The sequence below is a fragment of the Clupea harengus genome, chromosome 5, assembly GCF_900700415.2.
Source record: "Clupea harengus chromosome 5, Ch_v2.0.2, whole genome shotgun sequence".
Classification (NCBI taxonomy): Eukaryota; Metazoa; Chordata; class Actinopteri; order Clupeiformes; family Clupeidae; genus Clupea; species Clupea harengus.
In genome coordinates, this window is record NC_045156.1 from 8,383,358 (window position 1) to 8,403,790 (window position 20,433).

At 41.1% G+C, this 20,433-nt stretch overlaps 2 protein-coding genes across 2 annotated transcripts; both read right to left on the reverse strand.

Moving 5' to 3' along the window:
* Positions 1–391: 391 nt before the first annotated feature.
* Positions 392–3,669, reverse strand: LOC105909876 (mucin-2-like). The gene is made up of 6 exons (XM_031567154.2): positions 3,532–3,669; positions 2,956–2,994; positions 2,301–2,390; positions 1,701–1,891; positions 988–1,141; positions 392–510 (listed from the first exon to the last, which is right to left on the reverse strand). The coding sequence occupies exons 1-6, from the start codon at positions 3,587–3,589 to the stop codon at positions 392–394; spliced, it is 651 nt and encodes a 216-aa protein (XP_031423014.1). The 5' UTR covers positions 3,590–3,669.
* Positions 3,670–14,711: 11,042 nt separating this feature from the next.
* On the reverse strand, positions 14,712–16,503 carry LOC105909820 (fucolectin-like). The gene is made up of 3 exons (XM_012838484.3): positions 16,290–16,503; positions 15,465–15,744; positions 14,712–15,149 (listed from the first exon to the last, which is right to left on the reverse strand). Exons 1-3 carry the CDS (start codon positions 16,501–16,503, stop codon positions 14,999–15,001), a joined length of 645 nt encoding a protein of 214 aa, XP_012693938.3. The 3' UTR covers positions 14,712–14,998.
* Positions 16,504–20,433: the final 3,930 nt, after the last annotated feature.

Below are 20,433 nucleotides of genomic sequence, written 5' to 3' on the forward strand. Positions count from 1 at the left end.
TCCAGATACTCAACTAGCTCAAATGAAGGCCAGTTTTATAGCTTCTCTCACCAGCAAAACAGTTTTCAGCTGTGCTAACATAATTGCACAAGGGTTTTCAAGGGTTTTCTAATCATCCAGTAGTCTTCTAAGGCGATTAGCAAACACAATGTACCATTAGAACACTGGAGTGATAGTTGCTGGAAATGGGCCTCTATACACCTATGTAGATATTTCATTAAAAACCAGACGTTTCCACCTAGAATAGTCATTTACCACATTAACAATGTATAGAGTGTATTTCTGATTAATGTAATGTTATCTTCATTGAAAAAAACAGTGCTTTTCTTTGAAAAATAAGGAAATTTCTAAGTGACCCCAAACTTTTGAACGGTAGTGTATCTGTCATGAGTCATGAGAACTGGCCAGTGATACGTGCCGTTATGGTGTCGTTAGAGTCTGGTTCCTTCGCCAGAACGGTGTACAGTCTCACAGGGGCTGGGCTGTCCTCTGGAACCTGAACAACAGCACCTACATAAAGATTTTAAGCCATCAATCTCACTTCCAGTGACACATTATAGCACATAAGTCTATTAACCTTGACAGCCTTATTGAAAGTGATGGCTGCCTGCCACCTTTGAGACACTTAAATTCCAGGATGATAACTGATTCTGCAACAGACAGGGGCCGATCTGGGGCCACATCAGGGCCACGTCCACACCAGAGGAAGCTCAGCCCAGTCCAGGTCACGCCTGCTCATTAATCTGAGTCAGGGACCTCTTAAAAGGCAGTCATGGCGTAAATCAGCTGTCAGGTTGCTAACTTGCCTTTTTTTAGGCTGTATAGCCTTTTTCACTCTGGCAGGGGGACTGCCAATGGAAACTACCCTTTTGGCTATAATTGGGTGCAGTTACATTTTAATGTTCATGAATGTACATTGTCCCTCTTGATCAAATAAACAAATTGATTGATTGATTGATTGATTGAACTGAGGAGAAAACCCCTCACCGAGCTGGAACTGGGCTTCACACTGAGGGGGCTCGTTGGTGTCAGTGACGCTAAGGCTGAAGGTCTGCTCCACAAAACCAGAGGGCGTGGCGATGCCCAGACGCACCGTCAGGAGGTTTGCAGTCTCATAATCCAGGGAGCCATTCAGAACAATCTAGGGGAACACAATACAGCAAATATATAGCAAATATAGAAGTGCAAAGACTTTTATTGAATCATTTCAATTTTAATAAATAATTTGTATTGAACTATGCATGTATTGCTTTTTTGTGTTATATTACCTGTAGTCCTTTACATTACCAGCTTGTTGTATCTATCCTATAGTAACCTTATTATGACCTAAATTTACAACCCCAAACATTCACGTACATTTACCAACCCATTTGTATAGACTGCTTGTAATTTTTAAGATAGTTTGACTACATACTTGTAGTAAAAGCCTTCGCGTCGGGTCTAACAACACCCTTGAACAGTACATTATTGACGATACAGTACTGCCTCGAGTACCTTATTGCTTTTATAATACGGTTGCCAGCAACCAATCAGAAGGCTTGATTTTCAACCAATCAGAAGGCTTGATTTCATCTACCAGTATTATAATTAAATATTCATCACTGTCACTGCTCAAGGACACTAGATTATTAGTTGGGTTCATTGGATAATAACTGGCATGGACTGCAACTTTTAGTAGTATATGTTCCACATCATCTAACCTGGACATTGAAGACACCAGAAACGTTTGTTGGGTTAATGATGGGATCCTCAAGCACAGGGTCATCTGGAGTGATGGAGATGATCTGGACTTTAGGGTCAGGATTGCCACTCGTGATCTGGAACTCTATGATCACTTTCCTAGGCCGGGTGCTCTCCGTGACTTCCAGAACGTCAGGCAGGTTAATAAACTCTGGGAAAGAAAACAGCTTTCAGCACAGGCAGTGGTAGGTATAAACTTTTCCTGTCAGTGAATTGGTAATGCATTGTGCTTATCAACTGCATTGTGGGGTTATCCCCAAATGGCACATACACTGACAGAATACATGTTGTCATTCTTATGTAAGCTCTTTGATTCTAAAGTCTATTTAATATATATGAAGTCAGTGCGCAAAGCCATTTCACAACTCTCCAAAAACAACACTGCAGCAGAGGTCAACAGCAGAATCAGACATTGACAGGTGATGTGTAAGGGAAGGGTGATGAAGGAGTGTAAAACATGACTAAAAAAAAACACATCTCTCTCTCTATACTCAATGCATCTGTGTTGCTTCATTCATCTCTCTTGCAAAAAACAGATCACACTTCTATTTTCTTGGCACCTGGGCTGGGAGTTGTCAGAGCAGGAGTAGACGGTGTGACTGTAGACGCCGTGGTTGTCACTGTTGTTGTCACTGCAGATGTCTCAGATACTGAACAGCACATCAGAGTTGGCATACGCAAACAAATATAAAGGTATGAAGCATAGTCATTCTCTCTCTGTAACATTCTTGTTACTGCATAATGTATTTATTGAAATAACAATACAACACAGGTCCACTAATCTGACAGCACTCTACAAGCATACATAAAAGTATAACCTTTATTTTCTGTTAATGAGACACGCATACATGAAAAAGGATATTACTAATTTCTTCACTAATTGCATACATTGATTTCTTTATAAAAAATATGTCTTTGAGGTCCTCATTTCATCCCTGTGCTGGCGTGCAGAAGTGTTGACAGTGTTGCGGGAAAAGAACATTGATGGTAAATATTCCAGAGGTCATGAGGACTGTTTGGTGTATTAAACATGACAGAGTTTGCGTGCAAAAGGGTATAATTTAATTATGCGCTGTTGTTGTAAAAATCTGTTTCAAATTTTAATGAGTCACCATGTTTTGTTTACACTTCGTGAATTATAAAGACTAATCCTGACGGCTTCAAAGCATATTATGGAATGGTTCATAGCCAATCAGAATAGCATGAATTGATTACCTAGGGTTGTTGGTGTGACTGGAAATGTTGTTGTTGTCTCTGTAAACAAAGTTCCAAACAATAAAACGGGTAGATATTATATTCTGAATTGAGTGAGGCTAGCGTTCGTGCCAAGCATGTCTATGGCATGCAGCTATATATATACAGAATATTAACATTGAATGACTGTATAAAAGATTGGACAATAAAACTACAAAATTTGTATGTACAACGCTGTGTACAACGTTTCTTGATACGGCACTCACAATACAGAATATAGAAAATGTGTTACTGTACAGTGAAGAAGTGTAATCAGTCATTTCACCTGTCATTTGAAGTCATGTAATCTGTAGTAAATACTGTAGTCTAGGGTTATACAGCCCCAGTGCTTGGAGGCTGTTATTAAGCTGTTCTCTCAAACTTAAGTCCCTGGTATAGATACCCATATTTACTATGCAGAGGAAAAAACCTCAAAACGTCAAATTTCAAAACTGGCAATATTTTCATACCTATATTTAGGTTCACATAGAAATCTGAACAATTCACACAAAATAGGAAACTGTTATCACACATTAAGAATGACTACAGATATCTTACCAATATTTTGGAATGAGCTGGCAAAGAGCAGAGCGGCAAGGAGAGAAACAGAGGCCATTTTCACTCAATTTGCACCTCTGGCCTCGGCTGTGAGGAGACTTCAGTTTCTCATCTAAGCTACTCCTTAACGTTCATTTGTGGTGAAGTCTGTGGTCATCGTTGCCTAGGAGCCAAAGATAAGCTGCTACTCTTTAGCCCTCAGTGTGGTCACAGTCTCTGTCTGGTCTTGTTTTATAGCTTTATGTGCCGTGTTGATTGATCATGAGAGCTACCTAATATGCCCCTGAGAAACACTCACTATCTCTATGGTGATAAAAGAGCTGAACTGAGCTGAGATGATTGTTAGGACCGCTTTGATTCCCAGTGTATTCGTGCTGATGCATTGCATATTACCAGTTATGGGACAAGTAAGACTTAATAGCCTAAATCACTGTTGTCTCTGTCTGACTTCCCTCTCTCCCCTCCCATCCCACATCCCAGCCTACTTGACTAACTTTACTTATGGCCAAGGTCAGCAAAATTGCAATCATCAATGAAAATAGGATTTCAGCAGCCTAAAAGTGAGATGAATATGATTACAACTTCTATGCAAAGGATGGTATTTACCTGAAAAGGGGAAAAAAAGTTAGTCTCAATTTAGGCTCAGTTTGAAGAAAGTAACAAATAAGTATTTAACACTTGTCAAAATTGGTGGATTTGGTGTGTTTATTAATGTATTTTTGTTAAGTATTCCCATAAAGAGCAGGCACAAAGTTTTCACAAGGTGTTTATTTATGAAAATGTACATGAATATCATTATGAGCTTACGTTATTTAACCCATTTATCCCCCGAAAGAAGAAAACCTAATAATACCTGTAAAAGTTATAATGAATAATTGTCATCTGGACACAGTTAGTCATAATGAACAGAGATAATTGAATCCTCTAAAACAAAGCCTGTAAAAGCTAGAATGAATGTCATCTGGGTACAGTGGGTAGTAATGAACTCACAGAATTTAATCCTCTCTTCTTTCTAGACATCTGGCTCTCGCCGAGTGTCAGCAAAAGCCTCATAGCCTTCCCTGCGACTGTGATACAAGCTCCTGAACTTTCTTTTCACTATGAACGTTACGCCAATGGCCAGGATGATTTAAAATGTGGCGAGAAAGCACTGCGGCAATCTGTCCCCCTTTTGATGCGTGGAGCTGTCTCACATATGTAGCAGGTGGGCAAGAAGTAATAGGTTGGTGCCTACTCCTTCCCCCTCTCCAGTTGTAGTTAGTTAGTTAGTTTCTCTCTTCCTGTCACACAGCACTACGTCATTAATTGGGGAATGGGATACTATTCATTAGGCCACCTGACGTATTACCCACAGTCTTATTTATAGACACCTGAGGTCCTAAAGCCGGTAGCTTGTCAACACCACTGGTTCTGGGGCTGTGTAGCAGTCACGGATGCTGCGTGAAAGCAACAGGTATGTCTGTCGCTACACGATGGCAGTCCTTTGGGGATCGTAGTCCCTCACATTGCGCATGCTCAGACACAAACGGTTTACGGCATAAGGCTCAACATCAACATCAACATATCTGGCTTGTCTTAACGCATAATGTAGGTTTATTTAACGTAATATTTAATAATGTTGTAAACGGTTTAAATGTCAACATATGGGGCTTGTCTTAACGCATAATGTGGGTATATTTAATGTTATATTTAATTATGTTGTAAACGGCTAACAGCATAAGGCTCTACGTCAACATATGAAACTGGGGAGAGACTTTTTGATCCTCCACCTCATCTGTTTTGTCCACTGTGACATCTTCTTTGTTTTTAAATAAATGGTCATGTTTTCAAAAAACTGGCTTTCGTCGCTTTTCTCCATGATTGAAAACGGATCTGTCGTTGTGACGCATGCGCGCGCGGCTTCGCTGTCGACAGCAGTCGACAGTGTCGCAAAATGACGCATGCGCAATGTGAGGGACTACAATCCCCCAAAGGACTACCATCGTGTAGCGACAATGTCTGAGCAAAGGTTTCTTTAAGTTCTTCCGTCACTGATGACTAGCTTGCTAAGTGGCTATTTGTTTAACAATTGTATAGGAGGGCGAGCCGCTGTATGTTGATGTGCATGTGGGAGAATGATGCCGTGTTGTTGTGCGTAACAAGTGTCTGCTTGCGCCAAAGCTGGGGCACACTCGCACACCATGAGGGGGGAAGAAAGGAAAAAGGGGGGAAGAAGAGGGGAAGAAGAAAAGAGAGGAAAAACGAGAGAAAAAAGGGAAAAGGAGAGAAAAAAAGAAGGAAGGGATTTTGTATGGCCTAATCCTCCATGACTAAAGTTTTTTTAATGTTGATGTACATCATAAATTCTTTTTAAAACATTAAACTTCTGTTTTTATATACATTACTATGAGCGCAGAGGTTTCAGGTTCGAGTCCCACCGTTGGCAGAAATTGAGGTTTGCATTATTTCATGCAAAGCTCATTTTCATTATTGGAAATCACAATTTGTTTGCATATTACCTTTTATTAACCTTATATTAGTGAGATATGGATAATTCTACATTGAATATTTCAATACATATATGCATTTATGAGAGAAGAGTCGATCCCAAAGTTCCCGGTTCGAGTCCCACTGTTAGCAGAAATGTAGGTGTGCATTATTTACTGCAAAGTTCAATTTTATTACTGGAAATCACAATTTTTTGCATATTACTTTTAATTTACCTTATATTAGTGAGATATTTATAAATCTACATTGAATATTTCAATGCAAGTTCATGTACAGTTATGTGTAAGGTACTTTAATTGTTTCACAAAATATTTGTGTTCCAGTTAATACATCCTTCTATTCACAAAAGAACAATGTATAAATCTTTGTTGTAAACAAACTTTTATTTGCAATAACAAATTCAACAACAACAACTATAGCATAATATATATATATATACAATATAATAATATATATATCAGAAAACATATACAGAACTATATACAGAAAGTGTGAAACTGGGAGGGAAAGGGGTTGAGGGGCACTAAGCCAGTGTCCATGCCTCTGGGAGGGGGGGACAATTTATTCATTTATTTTTCATGCATTTTTTTATATCCTCCAACCACTGCTCCTTAGGTACAGCCTCTACAGAGGGGCAGTATATAATGCCCTTGTACTGGCTGTGTCCAGTCTCCGCTGTCCTGAACTGCCCGCATTTCTTGCACGTGTTGCGCAGAACACTGCAGGTCCGTTTTCGGACTGGAGCAGGAACGGCAGAGGAGAGGCTGGCACCCAGAGCCTGTGGAGCAGCACCCAGCACAGGCCCCTGTGAGGTCACTGGACCCAGCGTGAACAGCTGAGGGCCCGAGGGTGGAGCAGGGAAGAGTTCTCGCTGGGGGCACGAGTTCACAGCCGCCGGTGCGACGGCGGACGATACCTTCCTCTTTACCTGTTCCTGGCCCGCGGTGCTGCCAGCCCGGGGGTACTGGTGAACTGGGCCTGGTTGGGGGGGGGGGGGGGGGGGTGCAGATGGTGGGCACACATTAGCAGGGAGGAGAGGGTCAGTCGCCACAGACAAGTGGCTTGGCAAGTCCAGTCCTTGCACCACCACGTTGCCCTGCCTCTACACCCTCTTGTTGTGCCACTGTACCAGGTTGGGTGGTGTGGCTCACGTCTACCAGCTGCAGGGTGGTCTGCTGCATGAAATATGATTGCTATCATATTATGATACCATCATACCAAATATTTATGCTGCCCCGTACCGTATCGTAGCAGTGAGGGGAGTTGTTCTCCGGAAGCAATCAGCTACAGTGTTCGTAGCCTTGTTGAAAAGGTATGTTATACCTCATCCGTGTACTGTGTTGCGTACCAGAAGGCCATAGCGGCCATTCATTTTGTACTTGATGACACTTTAATGTAGGCTGGCTAACACTTTGCCATGTATTGATGTTTTTAATTAGTGTTCTGCCATCGCCGTTTCCATGTGTGCTACTTTTAAGGCTGTGGGATTAGCAAAGTTGTTTAGTGTTGTGATTGCTATTTTGCACAATGGTAAAGTACCAGCAACCATCTTACCAGTGTTTTGTTTTATATGTTTGCAGTGATAGACCCTCGCAGCTACACAGGGAGACTAGTTGCTGTTCTCTTTTTATGTGTGATTGATGCATTGGTGCTGCTTATAGTTTGTTTACTTTATTGTGTTTGTTTTTTGTTCCTCTAGCCTTTCGGCCTCTGTAGGTACCACCTATTTAATGTGAGCCGCAGGCTGGATTTATTTTGTTTGTTTTTCTTTTTTACTGTACTTCCAGTTCGTGTCTCCGTCCCCCCTCCACAGCTAATAGCCTCGGTGCTGATAAGGCCCATTAGTACCTGACCTTGGATAGCCGGTCTCTGTAGTTTTTCTCACTCTAGTAGCCTACAGAGATTGCAGTATGCATGTAGTTTGAACTCTTAATTGCCGTGTCGCATATCACAGAGTGTCTTGGATATTGTAGTGCATTTTCCCTGAATATAAACACGTGTTATATAGTGTGCACAAGACCACGTGTGTTAGAGACCTGGCCTGACATCAGTTCTCCTAGTGGCCCATTACCGAGGTTCCCCAGTCCCCCTATTGTGTCTATGTATGTTTTGTATTATTCCTTTATCTGGTGACCAACCAATGCTACTCATGTGTACTATTTATTAATAAAGACTACTTTTATACTTTCACAAAAAACTGGCAATAGTGTTATTGAGTTCCCCTTGCTCTGACATAATTTAGCCCACTTCAAGGGGTGGCGTAGTCGACTGTACCCGAGAGGGCGCTACACATAGTTTCCCAGCCCCCCTGGCTTGGTCTGTTGCCATGAAAACACCCTGGACACAACCTATTTCAACTTCTCCCCTCTGGTAGGCGCTACAGAACACTGTTCGCCAAAACCTCCAGACATAGAAACGGTTTCTTCCCCTAGCCGTCTCACAAAAGAACAGCTAATTCACTGTGGCACTGTGCAATAACCCTGGATCACCAAAACAACCACTTTACAATTACAACTACAAATTATATTCATATATTTTATCTCAAATCTCGATATTTGTGCAATACATTTCACCCTTTACTGTGTAACTATACAGGCTGTATACACTGTACTTCTTACGTCATTCTCTTACCATTTCATATTTATCCCTGCACTTCTTGCACTCTCCACTCTTTGCACTACTTGTTGTGTTTACAGTTCACAGCTCCAATATATAGCCATTCCTCCTTGTATATATTTCTTATATTTATCAGACCATTGTGCTGTTGTGTTGTATTGTTTGTGCTGTGTTGTGTTGTATATTTTGTGTAAGTACAATGAAAGCCACTTAACCCGGAGTCAAATTCCTTGTTTGTGCAAACTTACTTGGCCAATAAACGTGATTCTGATTCTGATTTTCGTAGAATTTAGTTTTTTATTGTCTATCTTCCCTTAGATTTGTGATCTAGTCTTTTTTGTTTTTGAGGCTATCCCAGGGTAGGGGCACACTTCAGGTTCTTGCAGTTGGCTGCATCTTTCCACTGAGGAACTCTGAGTTCAGTGTTTAAAGTCCCTTTGGGCCTGGTATGCCTCCCGAAGACAGTTAGCTTAGTTAAGTTTAGTTTGATAGGTATCTGGGGTTTGCTCTATGTGCTAATGTGTAAATCTGCACTGTTTGTTGAGAGTAGCAGTTAAGACACATACTCCCCTTTTGTTGGCCTGGGGAGAGAAGAGTATGTATGTATAGATAGATAGATAGATAGATAGATAGATAGATAGATAGATGGATAGCCTACTTTATTTATCCAGAGGGAAATTTAGGACATCCAGTAGCTTATGCACAAACACAAATGCGCAAATCACATACACATAGGGAGAACATGTTCAAAAGGAGTGGGGTGGGCACAGATACAAGAATGGGTCTGACCCTATGGTATACAACAGGGGGTTTCAACCGGGGGTCCGCGACGGCATTGCAGGGGGTCCACCACATGAGCCTATGTTGATCAGGTCACCATTGATTTTTTTTATAAATTCGCTTTGATATTTCAACACATTTCCAGATTACTCTTGAATATCGTAAAAAATATCTAAAATAAGAAAAATATGTCTAAAATAATGTAAAGAAGATTGACGCTGACAGAGTGTAGCCTTGCACCTATCCAGTCTATGGTAGCCTGTGCTTTGCTAATGTTAATGCATTGCTTCCCTAACGTCACGCCATACGCATATTACTCATAACGTACAGTTTCGCGCGCGAAGTTGACAAGCATCTGCAGTAAAGCATAGCACGTGTACTTTTGAAGTCTAGTCGAAAAAGTAATACTTTTGGTGAACGACCGAAGTTATCTACTGTCCTTAACTAACATTTCGTTCTAACGTCGAGTTAGCTGGTCAGAAGCACCAATGGATCGGTTTCTAGTGAGAAGAGTGAGAGAGGGACAGACTGCCACGACAAAGGGACAGGCTGCCACGAGGGACAAGGACAAGATTCCAACAAAGCTACACCTTCACCGGATACAGGGAATCAAAGTAAAAAAAGAAAATACAATGAGGAATACATCAAATACGGATTTAAAGTGACGACAGACAGAGCAGGAGAGGAGGTACCACTGTGTTTCGTGTGTTCAACATTACTGTCAAATGAAGCCGTCGAAACTATTGTGGCAAATGGAGACGCATCACGTTTTCTTGAATGCCAAGCCTATTGGGTACATGCAACGGGTGTTGCGTGATTTTCATATGACTCATAAGTTGCCAGACAGAAGTTCCAGAGCTTGCTGCAAAAGCAATGAGGTGTCTTTTGCCTTTTCCAACTAGGGTAGACTGAGTACAGTTGAGACATGTGTACAGTTGATACACCCGAAATAACTTACTTGCGCAGCAATCCTGAGACGTGATTTTTAGTTTGCACATGCGTACTAACGTCCTCTTTGATCCCGGGAAATTTGAGCACCTAACCCATCATCTCCCGTACGAAGATATCGGCGAAAGTTTTTTTTTTTTTACCAAGGTAAGATCTTGATTTTCCATGTCCCTTCTACAATTAATATGTTATTAACCATACGTGATCAACAAACGCAATTTACATCATTACAAACGTTATTCTGTGCCCTATAAATCTACATATTCCATGCTATCATGTCAAACAAGGTAATTGCATAATCTAGCGTAAAGTGGCTTGATTGTGTTGTACATCAGTTTTCTTCAAATGTCTTTTGACCTTAAAGGGCAAATCCAGTGTAGATTGATAGCCTTATTGTTGGAGGTCACTGTGTGCTTTCCATGGGAAAAAGAACAACAACATTTGGCATAGTTAAAGCTTACCTAATGGGGCATAGAAACTGAAGGCTCTATGCCCCATTAGGTCAGCTTTACTTCCCTGTCCATAACTTGGTCTAGGCTGTGCCAAATTTTAGTAATGGCATTATTTGTACCTCTTGAGTAGGCCTAATTACATTACTTAATTAGACTTGTACAATGCAATAGATTTATATATTTATTTTACATTTTTTAATTATTGTTTCAGATTCGCAAATTGGCCTTTGAATTGGCTTTATGGACTGGCTTTTCCAGAGAAGTGGGGAGAGAGTCGCATGGCTGGAGCGAGTTGGCATCAACGCCTTTCCATCCGGATGCCTCAGGCCACAAGTTTGCAAAGAAACTCTCATTTCAACAAGGTGAATGTGGACTCTTTCTTTAACAAGCTAGCAAGTGTATACGAGAGGCACTTAACTTTCAGGCTAAGGATGTCTGGAATGTGGATGAGACAGGGCTGGTCACTGTCCAAAAGGCCGGGCTTCATGGTTGCCTCCAAGGGAGTCAGAAGAGTGGGGGCAGTCACATCTGGTGAGAGAGGAACTCTTGTCACAATGGCACTAGCAGGTAATGCCCTAGGCCTAGGGAACATCATCCACCCCCCCCCCCCCCCCCCCCCATTTTGTCTTTCCCCTCAAAAAGTACCTGCCTCATTTCATCCGTGGTGGTCCAGAGGGTTCAATTGGCACAGCAAATGGATTTGGATGGATGCAGGAAGATGACTTTGTGGAATTCCTGAAACATTTTGTGAACCACACCAGGCCCACTGAAGACTAGAAAGTACTTCTGATTTTAGACAACCACTCCTCACACATCTCAATTAAAGCCATTGACTTCTGTCGTGCAAATGGAGTGGTCATGCTATCCTTTCCACCACATTGCACACACCACCTTCAACCCATGGACAAGGCTGTTTATGGGCCTCTGAAGAGGTATTTCAATGAGGAGATGGACAAGTGGCACCGTCAGAACGCAGGAAAATCAGTTACCATCTATGACCTTCCAATTCTCCTGCATAACATCTTGCTGCGCGGAGCATCACCTAATAATGTCAAAGCTGGCTTCTCATCGACTGGCATCTGGCCATACAAGCCAGATGTTTTTAAGGAAGCTGACTTTGCCCCTGCTTCAGTGACTGACAGGCCGACCCCAGAAAGCCAGGCCACCCTCACTACAGCTGGGCCATCCACGCCTGCCACCAGTCCATCTGAGTTGTCCCTCACAGAAGCTGACCTTTCACCCATCTTTTCCCTTTGTCTACTGAGCTTCCCAGCAGTGAACTTCGATGGTGTTCCGGGAGTGACTCTGACCTTGGTTCCTGTATCTTTACAAGAGGAGGTCGTTACTACCCAAGTAAGAAAAAATATATTTTGCTTTTTTTGTAATGTATTGACTGCCACATTCTGAAAGTTAAATATTCATGAGTGTGTGTGTGTGTGTGGGTGTGTGCATGTGTGTGTATCTCTATGTGTTTATCTTAACCAGGAGCCTGCAGAGTTTTCACCTGAGTTGGTCAGGCCTTACCCAAAAGCTTCCCAGAGGAAGGCCAATCGACAGCACCGCAGAAAAAGAACATCAACCATTTTAACCGATACCCCTGAAAAGCAGCCCCTGGAAGAGAAGAAAGCCTCCTCTGCGAAAGTCAAAAGAAAGATTCTAACAGAAAAGAAGGAGGGAGGAAAGAGGAAAAAGAAGACTAATAAAGATACCCAGTCTGGTGTGTGCTGAATGGATTTCAGCTTTAAAGCCTGGAGAGCAGTGGGTGTCATGCTGCGGGTGTGGGTTGTGGTCCCATTTTGAGTGCACCACTGGTGACAAAAGCTACGTTTGCCATCACTGCGAGGAGTGAGGAAATAAAGTAGAATGAATTTCATGTTTAACTATTTTGTCCAGTTGTCTTTTAAAATAAAGTTTAATGTATTTTCAAGGCTTGGTCAGTCACCATCAATGGGTTTAAATGGGTGTCTCAACTGTACCCCACACACCTACCTGTGTGAGAGCGATTTTTCTAAACTGGCGTACTTGAAGAATAAGTACAGGGCAAGGCTTGAACCAGAGAATGATATGAGACTGTCGCTGTCTACCATTTCGCCACGAATAGACAGGCTGTGTGGACTTCACCATGCCCAGATATCTCACTGACAGGTCTCACCTCTCTCCACACACAAACACACACACGCACGCGCGCGGAGGCACATCAGTGGGCCACAGATTACTTTCTACTCAGAATGGTGGTCCCTGGGACAGAACCAGTTGAAAACCCCTGGTATACAATATGCATGATTATGAGTCACAGTGTAGATGCCAAGGAGGAAAGTGTTCTTGTGCTTGTGTGGATAGTGCAAAAAGATATATAAGAGATTAAGTCTGTTTAAAGGACTAATATAGCAAGTAAAAGGGTGGAGAGTGGGTTGGTATAATAAGATAGGATGGATGATAGGGCAGACTGAGGTAGACTCATGCAAAGAGGTCCTCCCCCCTTCCATTCTGCGTGGAGTTGTACAGCTGAATGTCCCTGGGGACCCTGTACTGTTAAGCAGCTTGCACACTGCCCCAACAAATCCCAACATTCCAAAGTTGGCAGTTGTTGATACCTGGCCAACTGCCACCTGCAGACTGCAGACAGTGAACAGTACACGGTCAGATTGTGAGGAAACCAACCACACCAGTAAAACCACTACAAGTAAAAGCCAGTAAGTAATTTATCACACAACTTGTTCAACAAGCATACGCTTGTAACATGAAAAGTGACATTTCTCCTGCTTTGTCCAAAAGCTCAAACTTGAACTGTTAACAATCATAAGCTATAAGCTTAACCAGCGTGCTGATAAAAAAAGAGGCTGATTTTGGACAAAGCACACACACACGCACTCCTCTTTCCCCTGTCACTGCCGCTATGCTACACGATATGTAACAAGGTTGACAGACATTGTACTTTAGTTTTTCACAGTAAGACAGATAGATAGATTAAGTATCATACAGTAGATACATTGATGACTGGATGGTTAAAACATATTATATTATTTATAGGCCTACAGTTAAAATTTAAATGTATAAGGGATGTGCATTTTTAAGTTGCCTTATCTTGTGGCATAGTCATATCTTTTGTTTGTTGACACTACAATAAATATATATTTTTGAAGAATAGTTTGATGTTGTTGGATTATTCTTGAATAATATATTATTTCCTCTAGTTTTAGAACTTATTTTGAGCTTCAGGTTCTAGTAAAGCTACTTTGATGGACTGTAGTGAAAATTACAACAGGGAGCAAAGAAATTCTGTTAGATTTGGTCATATACCTATTACGTAAGGTGTATCATTGCCAACTTCCACCTAATACCATTGTTGGTATTGCAGGTTGAACATACAAAAACTTGGTAGGATACGGACTAATACGGAACAATGCTAGAACTACTATGATTACTTTTAATACCATTATTTAAAACATTTGAACATGCTGAGGGTTCAACACTGCAAGGCAAGTTGCAAAGGAGCGTAAGAGAGGGAGATACGGCCAGACAGCAATTTTTTCATGTCCATGCTCCAGGATTTACTCTCTGAAATTGTATTGTTTATTGTCCCCCCAACAATGAAATGGGATTTTCACCCCTGGTTAAAAGGCGCCATACAAAGAAAAATATGTGTAAACTGACATGTAAAAAAGCTCTTAAAGCACGTTGTCTTAATTGTTAGTGAGAGAATAATCAGAATCTGGACTGCGTCCCGTTACTGTTTCTTGATGTAAAGTCACCTCTGATCAATAGGGATAGGAACTGCTCCACCCAAGCCCGTGGAATTAAGCATTCATGTGTATTTGTAGAATGGGAACACTCAAAACCACACATTTGAGTGCATTTGCATTAAATTGTTTAATCACACAACAGAGCCCAATAATTCAATATGAAATATCCAACATCCCTGGAGAAATGGAAATCATTATTTATCATTACTCTTACTCAGACTATGTACCTACAGGTAAGAGAGAGAGAGAGAGAGAGAGAGAGAGAGAGGCAGAGAGAGAGGCAGAGAGATAGGCATCACCTTCACTTTGTTAATCAGACACCCAAAAATTGCTAAGGAATTTCATGTGACAGAGAGATATAAACTGTATTGCCAAAATATACAGCTACAGGAATATTGGTGTACAGATGGCTTTGGTCCTCCTGTGCTGTTTCCCTGGGCTTTAGTAAAGCGGTGATCCAAATACCTCCACCTCACAGAGTGCAAGATAGTCTGCACGTCTAGGAATCACCACGATAACATAGCGACCGATCATCCCATTACACACAAAGGACCGGGAAGCCCCAGGTGGAATAGAGGAAATCACAGCACACCTGAAAGAGAGTTTAGCATAGACTAGTACGTCCATCTCAGACAAGGAACCAGTTGGTCTTAACTTTGTCAAACATTTCATATATCACTTTTAATGGTCAGCTCAACCATTTAGTTTTAGTAGAGCCTGCTTTGGGTTAGAATATATTCTTTATAACATCTTACTTTTAGTTACACAACCTTATTGAGCGATCTCTACCAAAGGCTTTATACCTAGAAATATTTTGGTGGCGTGGTTGCTATTGCCTCAAGGATCTAAGAAATGCAAAAAATGTTGGGTTGATTTAGTGCGCTTATTAACTGCACACCCTGTTTACCTTTTCTCACCAATGCCATCGTTGTCTAAGCGAGTTCCAATTCGGATTTCTGCTCCATTCAGCCGCTCAGGGGACTGGTCCCCTCTGTTGGTGATGGTCACAGAGAACACCTCATGGTTTTGTAGCAGATCCAGTCTCCACCAGGGGCTGATTTGTTTGGCTGTGTGAGTACAGGAGCCGTGGTGGTAATTGGCTTCACGATTCCCATCAATGGCATTTAAGGCAAATCCATGCCCAAAAAGGCTTGACTGTGTAGCCACCCCCCTCAAAGCCACATGCTCTAAGAGAGGGAATAAAGTAAATTCATGAATTAGTTCAAAGCAAGACATTACATTGCATGCAACAGTGTATGTTTTAAAAATGACATTTTGTAAGATTAAAAAAGGCCATTTACAGTAGATCACCGGAGAAAGACACAGTTTGGCAATGGGATAATATTGATTATAAATTATTTCAAATGAACACTGGCTCCACCAAATGGGTCAGAAAAACTAACTGTACAGTATCTAAGAAGTTTTACAGGTGATAGTTTTGAGTCAAACTATAAGTATGTATGTATGTATGTATGTATGTATGTATGTATGTATGTATGTATGTATGTAAATAAGTATGTTCCAATATGAAAAATAAACTGACTTCTCTTCTTTACCTTATGTCCAGTACACGTGTCTTAAACAGTGTAATCTGAGACCATGCTATAAATCCTTGGTCAAATTATCATTTTGCAATGTTAGCAAAAGTGATCTTTACTGTCAAATTCACACAATAATCAAATGTAAACAAATGGAGAGGTGAGTGTTTTGATCTCATGGTGATAGTGCTTACTATCTGATTCTAGGTAGCCATACACCTCCACTTCACAAAGTGTCAAAAGCCTGCCGGACCCGGGCAGCAAAATATTAACATAGCGGCCCACTTTGTTATCTCTGAATGTGGTGTTATGGAAGCGTCCAGCTGGGATAGAGGATATCACTCCAGCCCTGTTTGCATATTTAGCAGAATAGAAAACAGAATCAACACAGTATTTAGATTTAGACATTAAGATGTTATGCCAATTCTATACATTCGTCTTATTTGTAGTGACAGCATATAGAAAAACTTTAGACTCACAGAATAAATAAATTAGTCAATCAGTTAATCAATCAGTGTATCAATCAATTAACAATGAGAGGAAATGATAATCTTACAGTGGATTGCGATTGCCACTGTCCAGCAGGGAGCTGCCGATACGAATCTCAGCTCCGTTGATTCTCTCAGGGCAGCAGTCTCCTCTGTTGGTGATGACCACTGAAGTAATAGTGTACGGCCTCAGTAGATCAACCCTCCACCAGGGATTAGTCTGTTGATCAGTAGCAGTGCAAGATCCATGATGAAAATGTGGGTCACGATTTCCGTCTATGGCATTGTGGGCATCACTGAACCCTGAGAAGGGGTTTTCAATCAGGTCTGACTGGGTGGCCCTTCCATACAATGCTAAATTTTTAGCTGTCAAAGAGAGAACCCAAATAACTTTCAATAGCTTGTCCATTTTAAAGAAATGAATGCAAATATATTCTTTATTATATATTTATTTTTATTTTACACTTTACCATAAAGAATTTTCCATTGTGTATACAATGAATAAGATAAGTATCAGATGTAAAAGGAGTACATCCAGTAATGCCATGATATGTTTTTACCAGTTCCGTTGTAATATAACACCCAGCTGCACTCTATGCATTCTGTACAGAACAGATGCCATGTGTAATGTGGCATCTCACAACCAATCAAAGCTATGGTTTTACCTTGACGTTCAGCCAGAGCGTCTGTCAGTCCAAGTAAATGAAGAAAGCAAAGAGACAAAAGCACACTCATCCTGGCTGTAAAGAAAACAATATTGTATTGTAAGTATATATCTATTTACACACATTCCCACATTCAAGGCTATGGTATTGCATTGGCCGCATGGCTGTAGCGGGAGGCGCCTGGTTGCATCGACCACCACACACCACACCACAACACAGGCCAGTTATGGTTTGTACAACAAATTAATTATATTCATCAGATCAACAAAAAAGGTCTCTAGAGGTAAACAAGGTGGATCTTCGAGAAAAGAATGCAGCCTCGGCAAAAGGCGAGAAAAACGTTCTTCGGTCAAAGACCTCTTCCTTTAGCCTACAAATATAATCAATTTCTCAACAAAATGAATCTAAAGAAAACACAGGCTAAAGACTCATATTTACAGTTTCAGCTGCAGGTTTAAACAGTGTAGCTGCAGCTGTAATTTAGTACCAACGTTATTTGTAATGCTCTGAAGCGCATAATAGAACGGCAGTTCGCATCACAACAAGGCCCAAAACTCTTCAGACCATTTTCACAACCTTTAAAGAACTATCAAACACAAGAGTGTAAATAAAACAAAAAAGTTATCACGTTTACAGACAATATGTCCTCCAGGACATGGGACGCAAACTCTAGTTTACATTTACTGAGGTTCTTAAACCAAAACGCATCTCCTCTACCGTGTCATCCACTGAACAATGACAACCGTTCGCATTGCAGAAATGTGATCACTGAGCTAAATAGTAGGCAGGCGATGTCTCAGTATGGTTAAAAGGCCGCTCTCTCTATTGTACACAATACCTGCTTACTGCATCCGGAAAACGCAGCAACAACAGGCAAAACGGGAGCCGTCAGGTGCGACAGGTGGAGGAAGTGAGAGGCGCACGCAAAATTACCTAGGCCAGTATTTATAATCAATGGCGACTGGCCGTATACAGACGCTTTGTTTTAGAAAATATTTTATTATGAGGAGAGAAGGTTTTAATTGCCACAGTATGATTGTAGTATTGCTTAGTACAGCTAAAATACACACACACTTTAGACATCCACAAACTGGACAGAATTAATATATACAATCATAATTGATATAGAATTAATAAAGATATACAATACATAATAATAGAAAATGAATAATAAATACAAATATTAATTTCAAGTTAATCAAATATGCAACAAATACCATAACAGTGACACACTCACCTCTCAGGTTGGCAGACTCAACTTTCAGGCTAGGGGATCTCAATATTTATACACTACCTGTGGATGAAATGTTTATGCATAGGAATTTTTTACTGTACATTTCCTTGTTCCTTGTGCTCAAGAGCCATGATGATAATCGCCATCACGTCTCCCATCAGCACCAAGGCTTGACTGTGTAGCCAATTAGTTAAAAGCAAGACATTGCATTGCATGCCATATGGATCAACAATGTATTTTTGAAACATTCAATTTTGTAACATGACAAAAAAGGCCATCTACAGTAGATCTCAGTAGATTTAACGTGTCTTCTGTCGCACAACAACAACAACAAAAATTCATGCAGGTGAAAATACGTTTTCCCACAGATCTCCGTTACTAGAATTTGAGCAGGAGTTCACAAAAACAATGGCTGGGCAGGAGTCCAAGACCACACAGAGCAGATCAACACAGGGCATGAACCTGTACTCACAGATCAGGAAGTATTACAATTACATTGATGGATTGATGGGCACACTCGACCATTGCTACTCAGTACTAATGAATGCATACCGCTCTGTTCCCCGTGTAGCTTTGGGACTCTCTGATCACTGCCTGGTTTATCTCCTCCCATCCAGGCAGAAACTAAAATCTGCAAAGCCTGTGGTGAAAACTGTGAGGAAATGGACCAACGAGTCAAAGCTGGAGCTGCAGGGCTGCTTTGACTGTACTGACTGGAGTGTTTTTGAGGCTGCATCTACATCCCTGATCAAACTCACTGACACTGTGACGTCCTACATCAGTTTTTGTGAAAAACATGTGTGTACCCACCAAAACTTTCTGCACCTTTAATAACAATAAACCGTGGTTCACGGCAAAGCTCAGGCAACTACATCAAGCCAAAGAGGAGGCCTACAGGAGTGGGGACAGGATCCTGTACAACCAGGCCAGAAACACACTGACTAAGGAGATCAGAGTAGCAAAGAGAAGCTACTCTGATAAGCTGAAAAACAGGTTTTCAGCTAACGATCCTGCGTCAGTGTGGAGAGGCCACTGAGAGCCACTTTACCCAGAGTCAAATTCCTTGTTTGTGCAAACCGGCCAATAAACGTGATTCTGATTCTGATAAGATTTTTATCCAAAGGCATTTTTTATTGTACATTTCCTTATTCCTTGAGTAAAAGAGTCATGGTGATAATTGCCATCACGATTCCCATCAGCAGCAAGGCTTGACTTTAACATGTCTTCTGTCGCACAACAACAACAACAACAAAAATTCATGCAGGTGAAAATACGTTTTCCCACAGATCTCTGTTACTAGAATTTGAGCAGGAGTTCACAAAAACAATGGCTGGGCAGGAGTCCAAGACCACACAGAGCAGATCAACACAGGGCATGAACTTGCACTCACATATCAGGAAGTATTACAATTACATTGATGGATTGATAGGCACACTCGACCATTTTTTATTGTACATTTCCTTATTCCTTGAGTACAAGAGCCATGGTGATAATTGCCATCACGATTCCCATCAGCAGCAAGGCTTGACTGTGTAAATAAATCATATTTATTTATTTTATTCTCAAATACAAAATACATCCCACCCTTACTGTATAACTGCCATACTCTTACCGTTTAATATTTATCCCTGCACTTCTTGCACTCTCCACTTCTTTGCACTAATTGTTGTGTTTACAATTCACAGCTCCTGTATATAGCCATTCCTCCTTGTATGTACTTTCTTAGACTTCTTAGACCGTTGTACTGTTGTGCTGTATTGTGTTGTGATGTATATTTTGTATAAGTACACTGAGAGCCACTTTAGCCGGAGTCAAATTCCTTGTTTTTGCAAACGTACTTGGCCAACAAACGTGATTCTGATTCTGATTCTGGTTCTGTAGCCACCCCCCTCAAAGCCAATAGAGATAATAAAGTACATTCATGAATTAGTTAAAAGCAAGACATTGCATT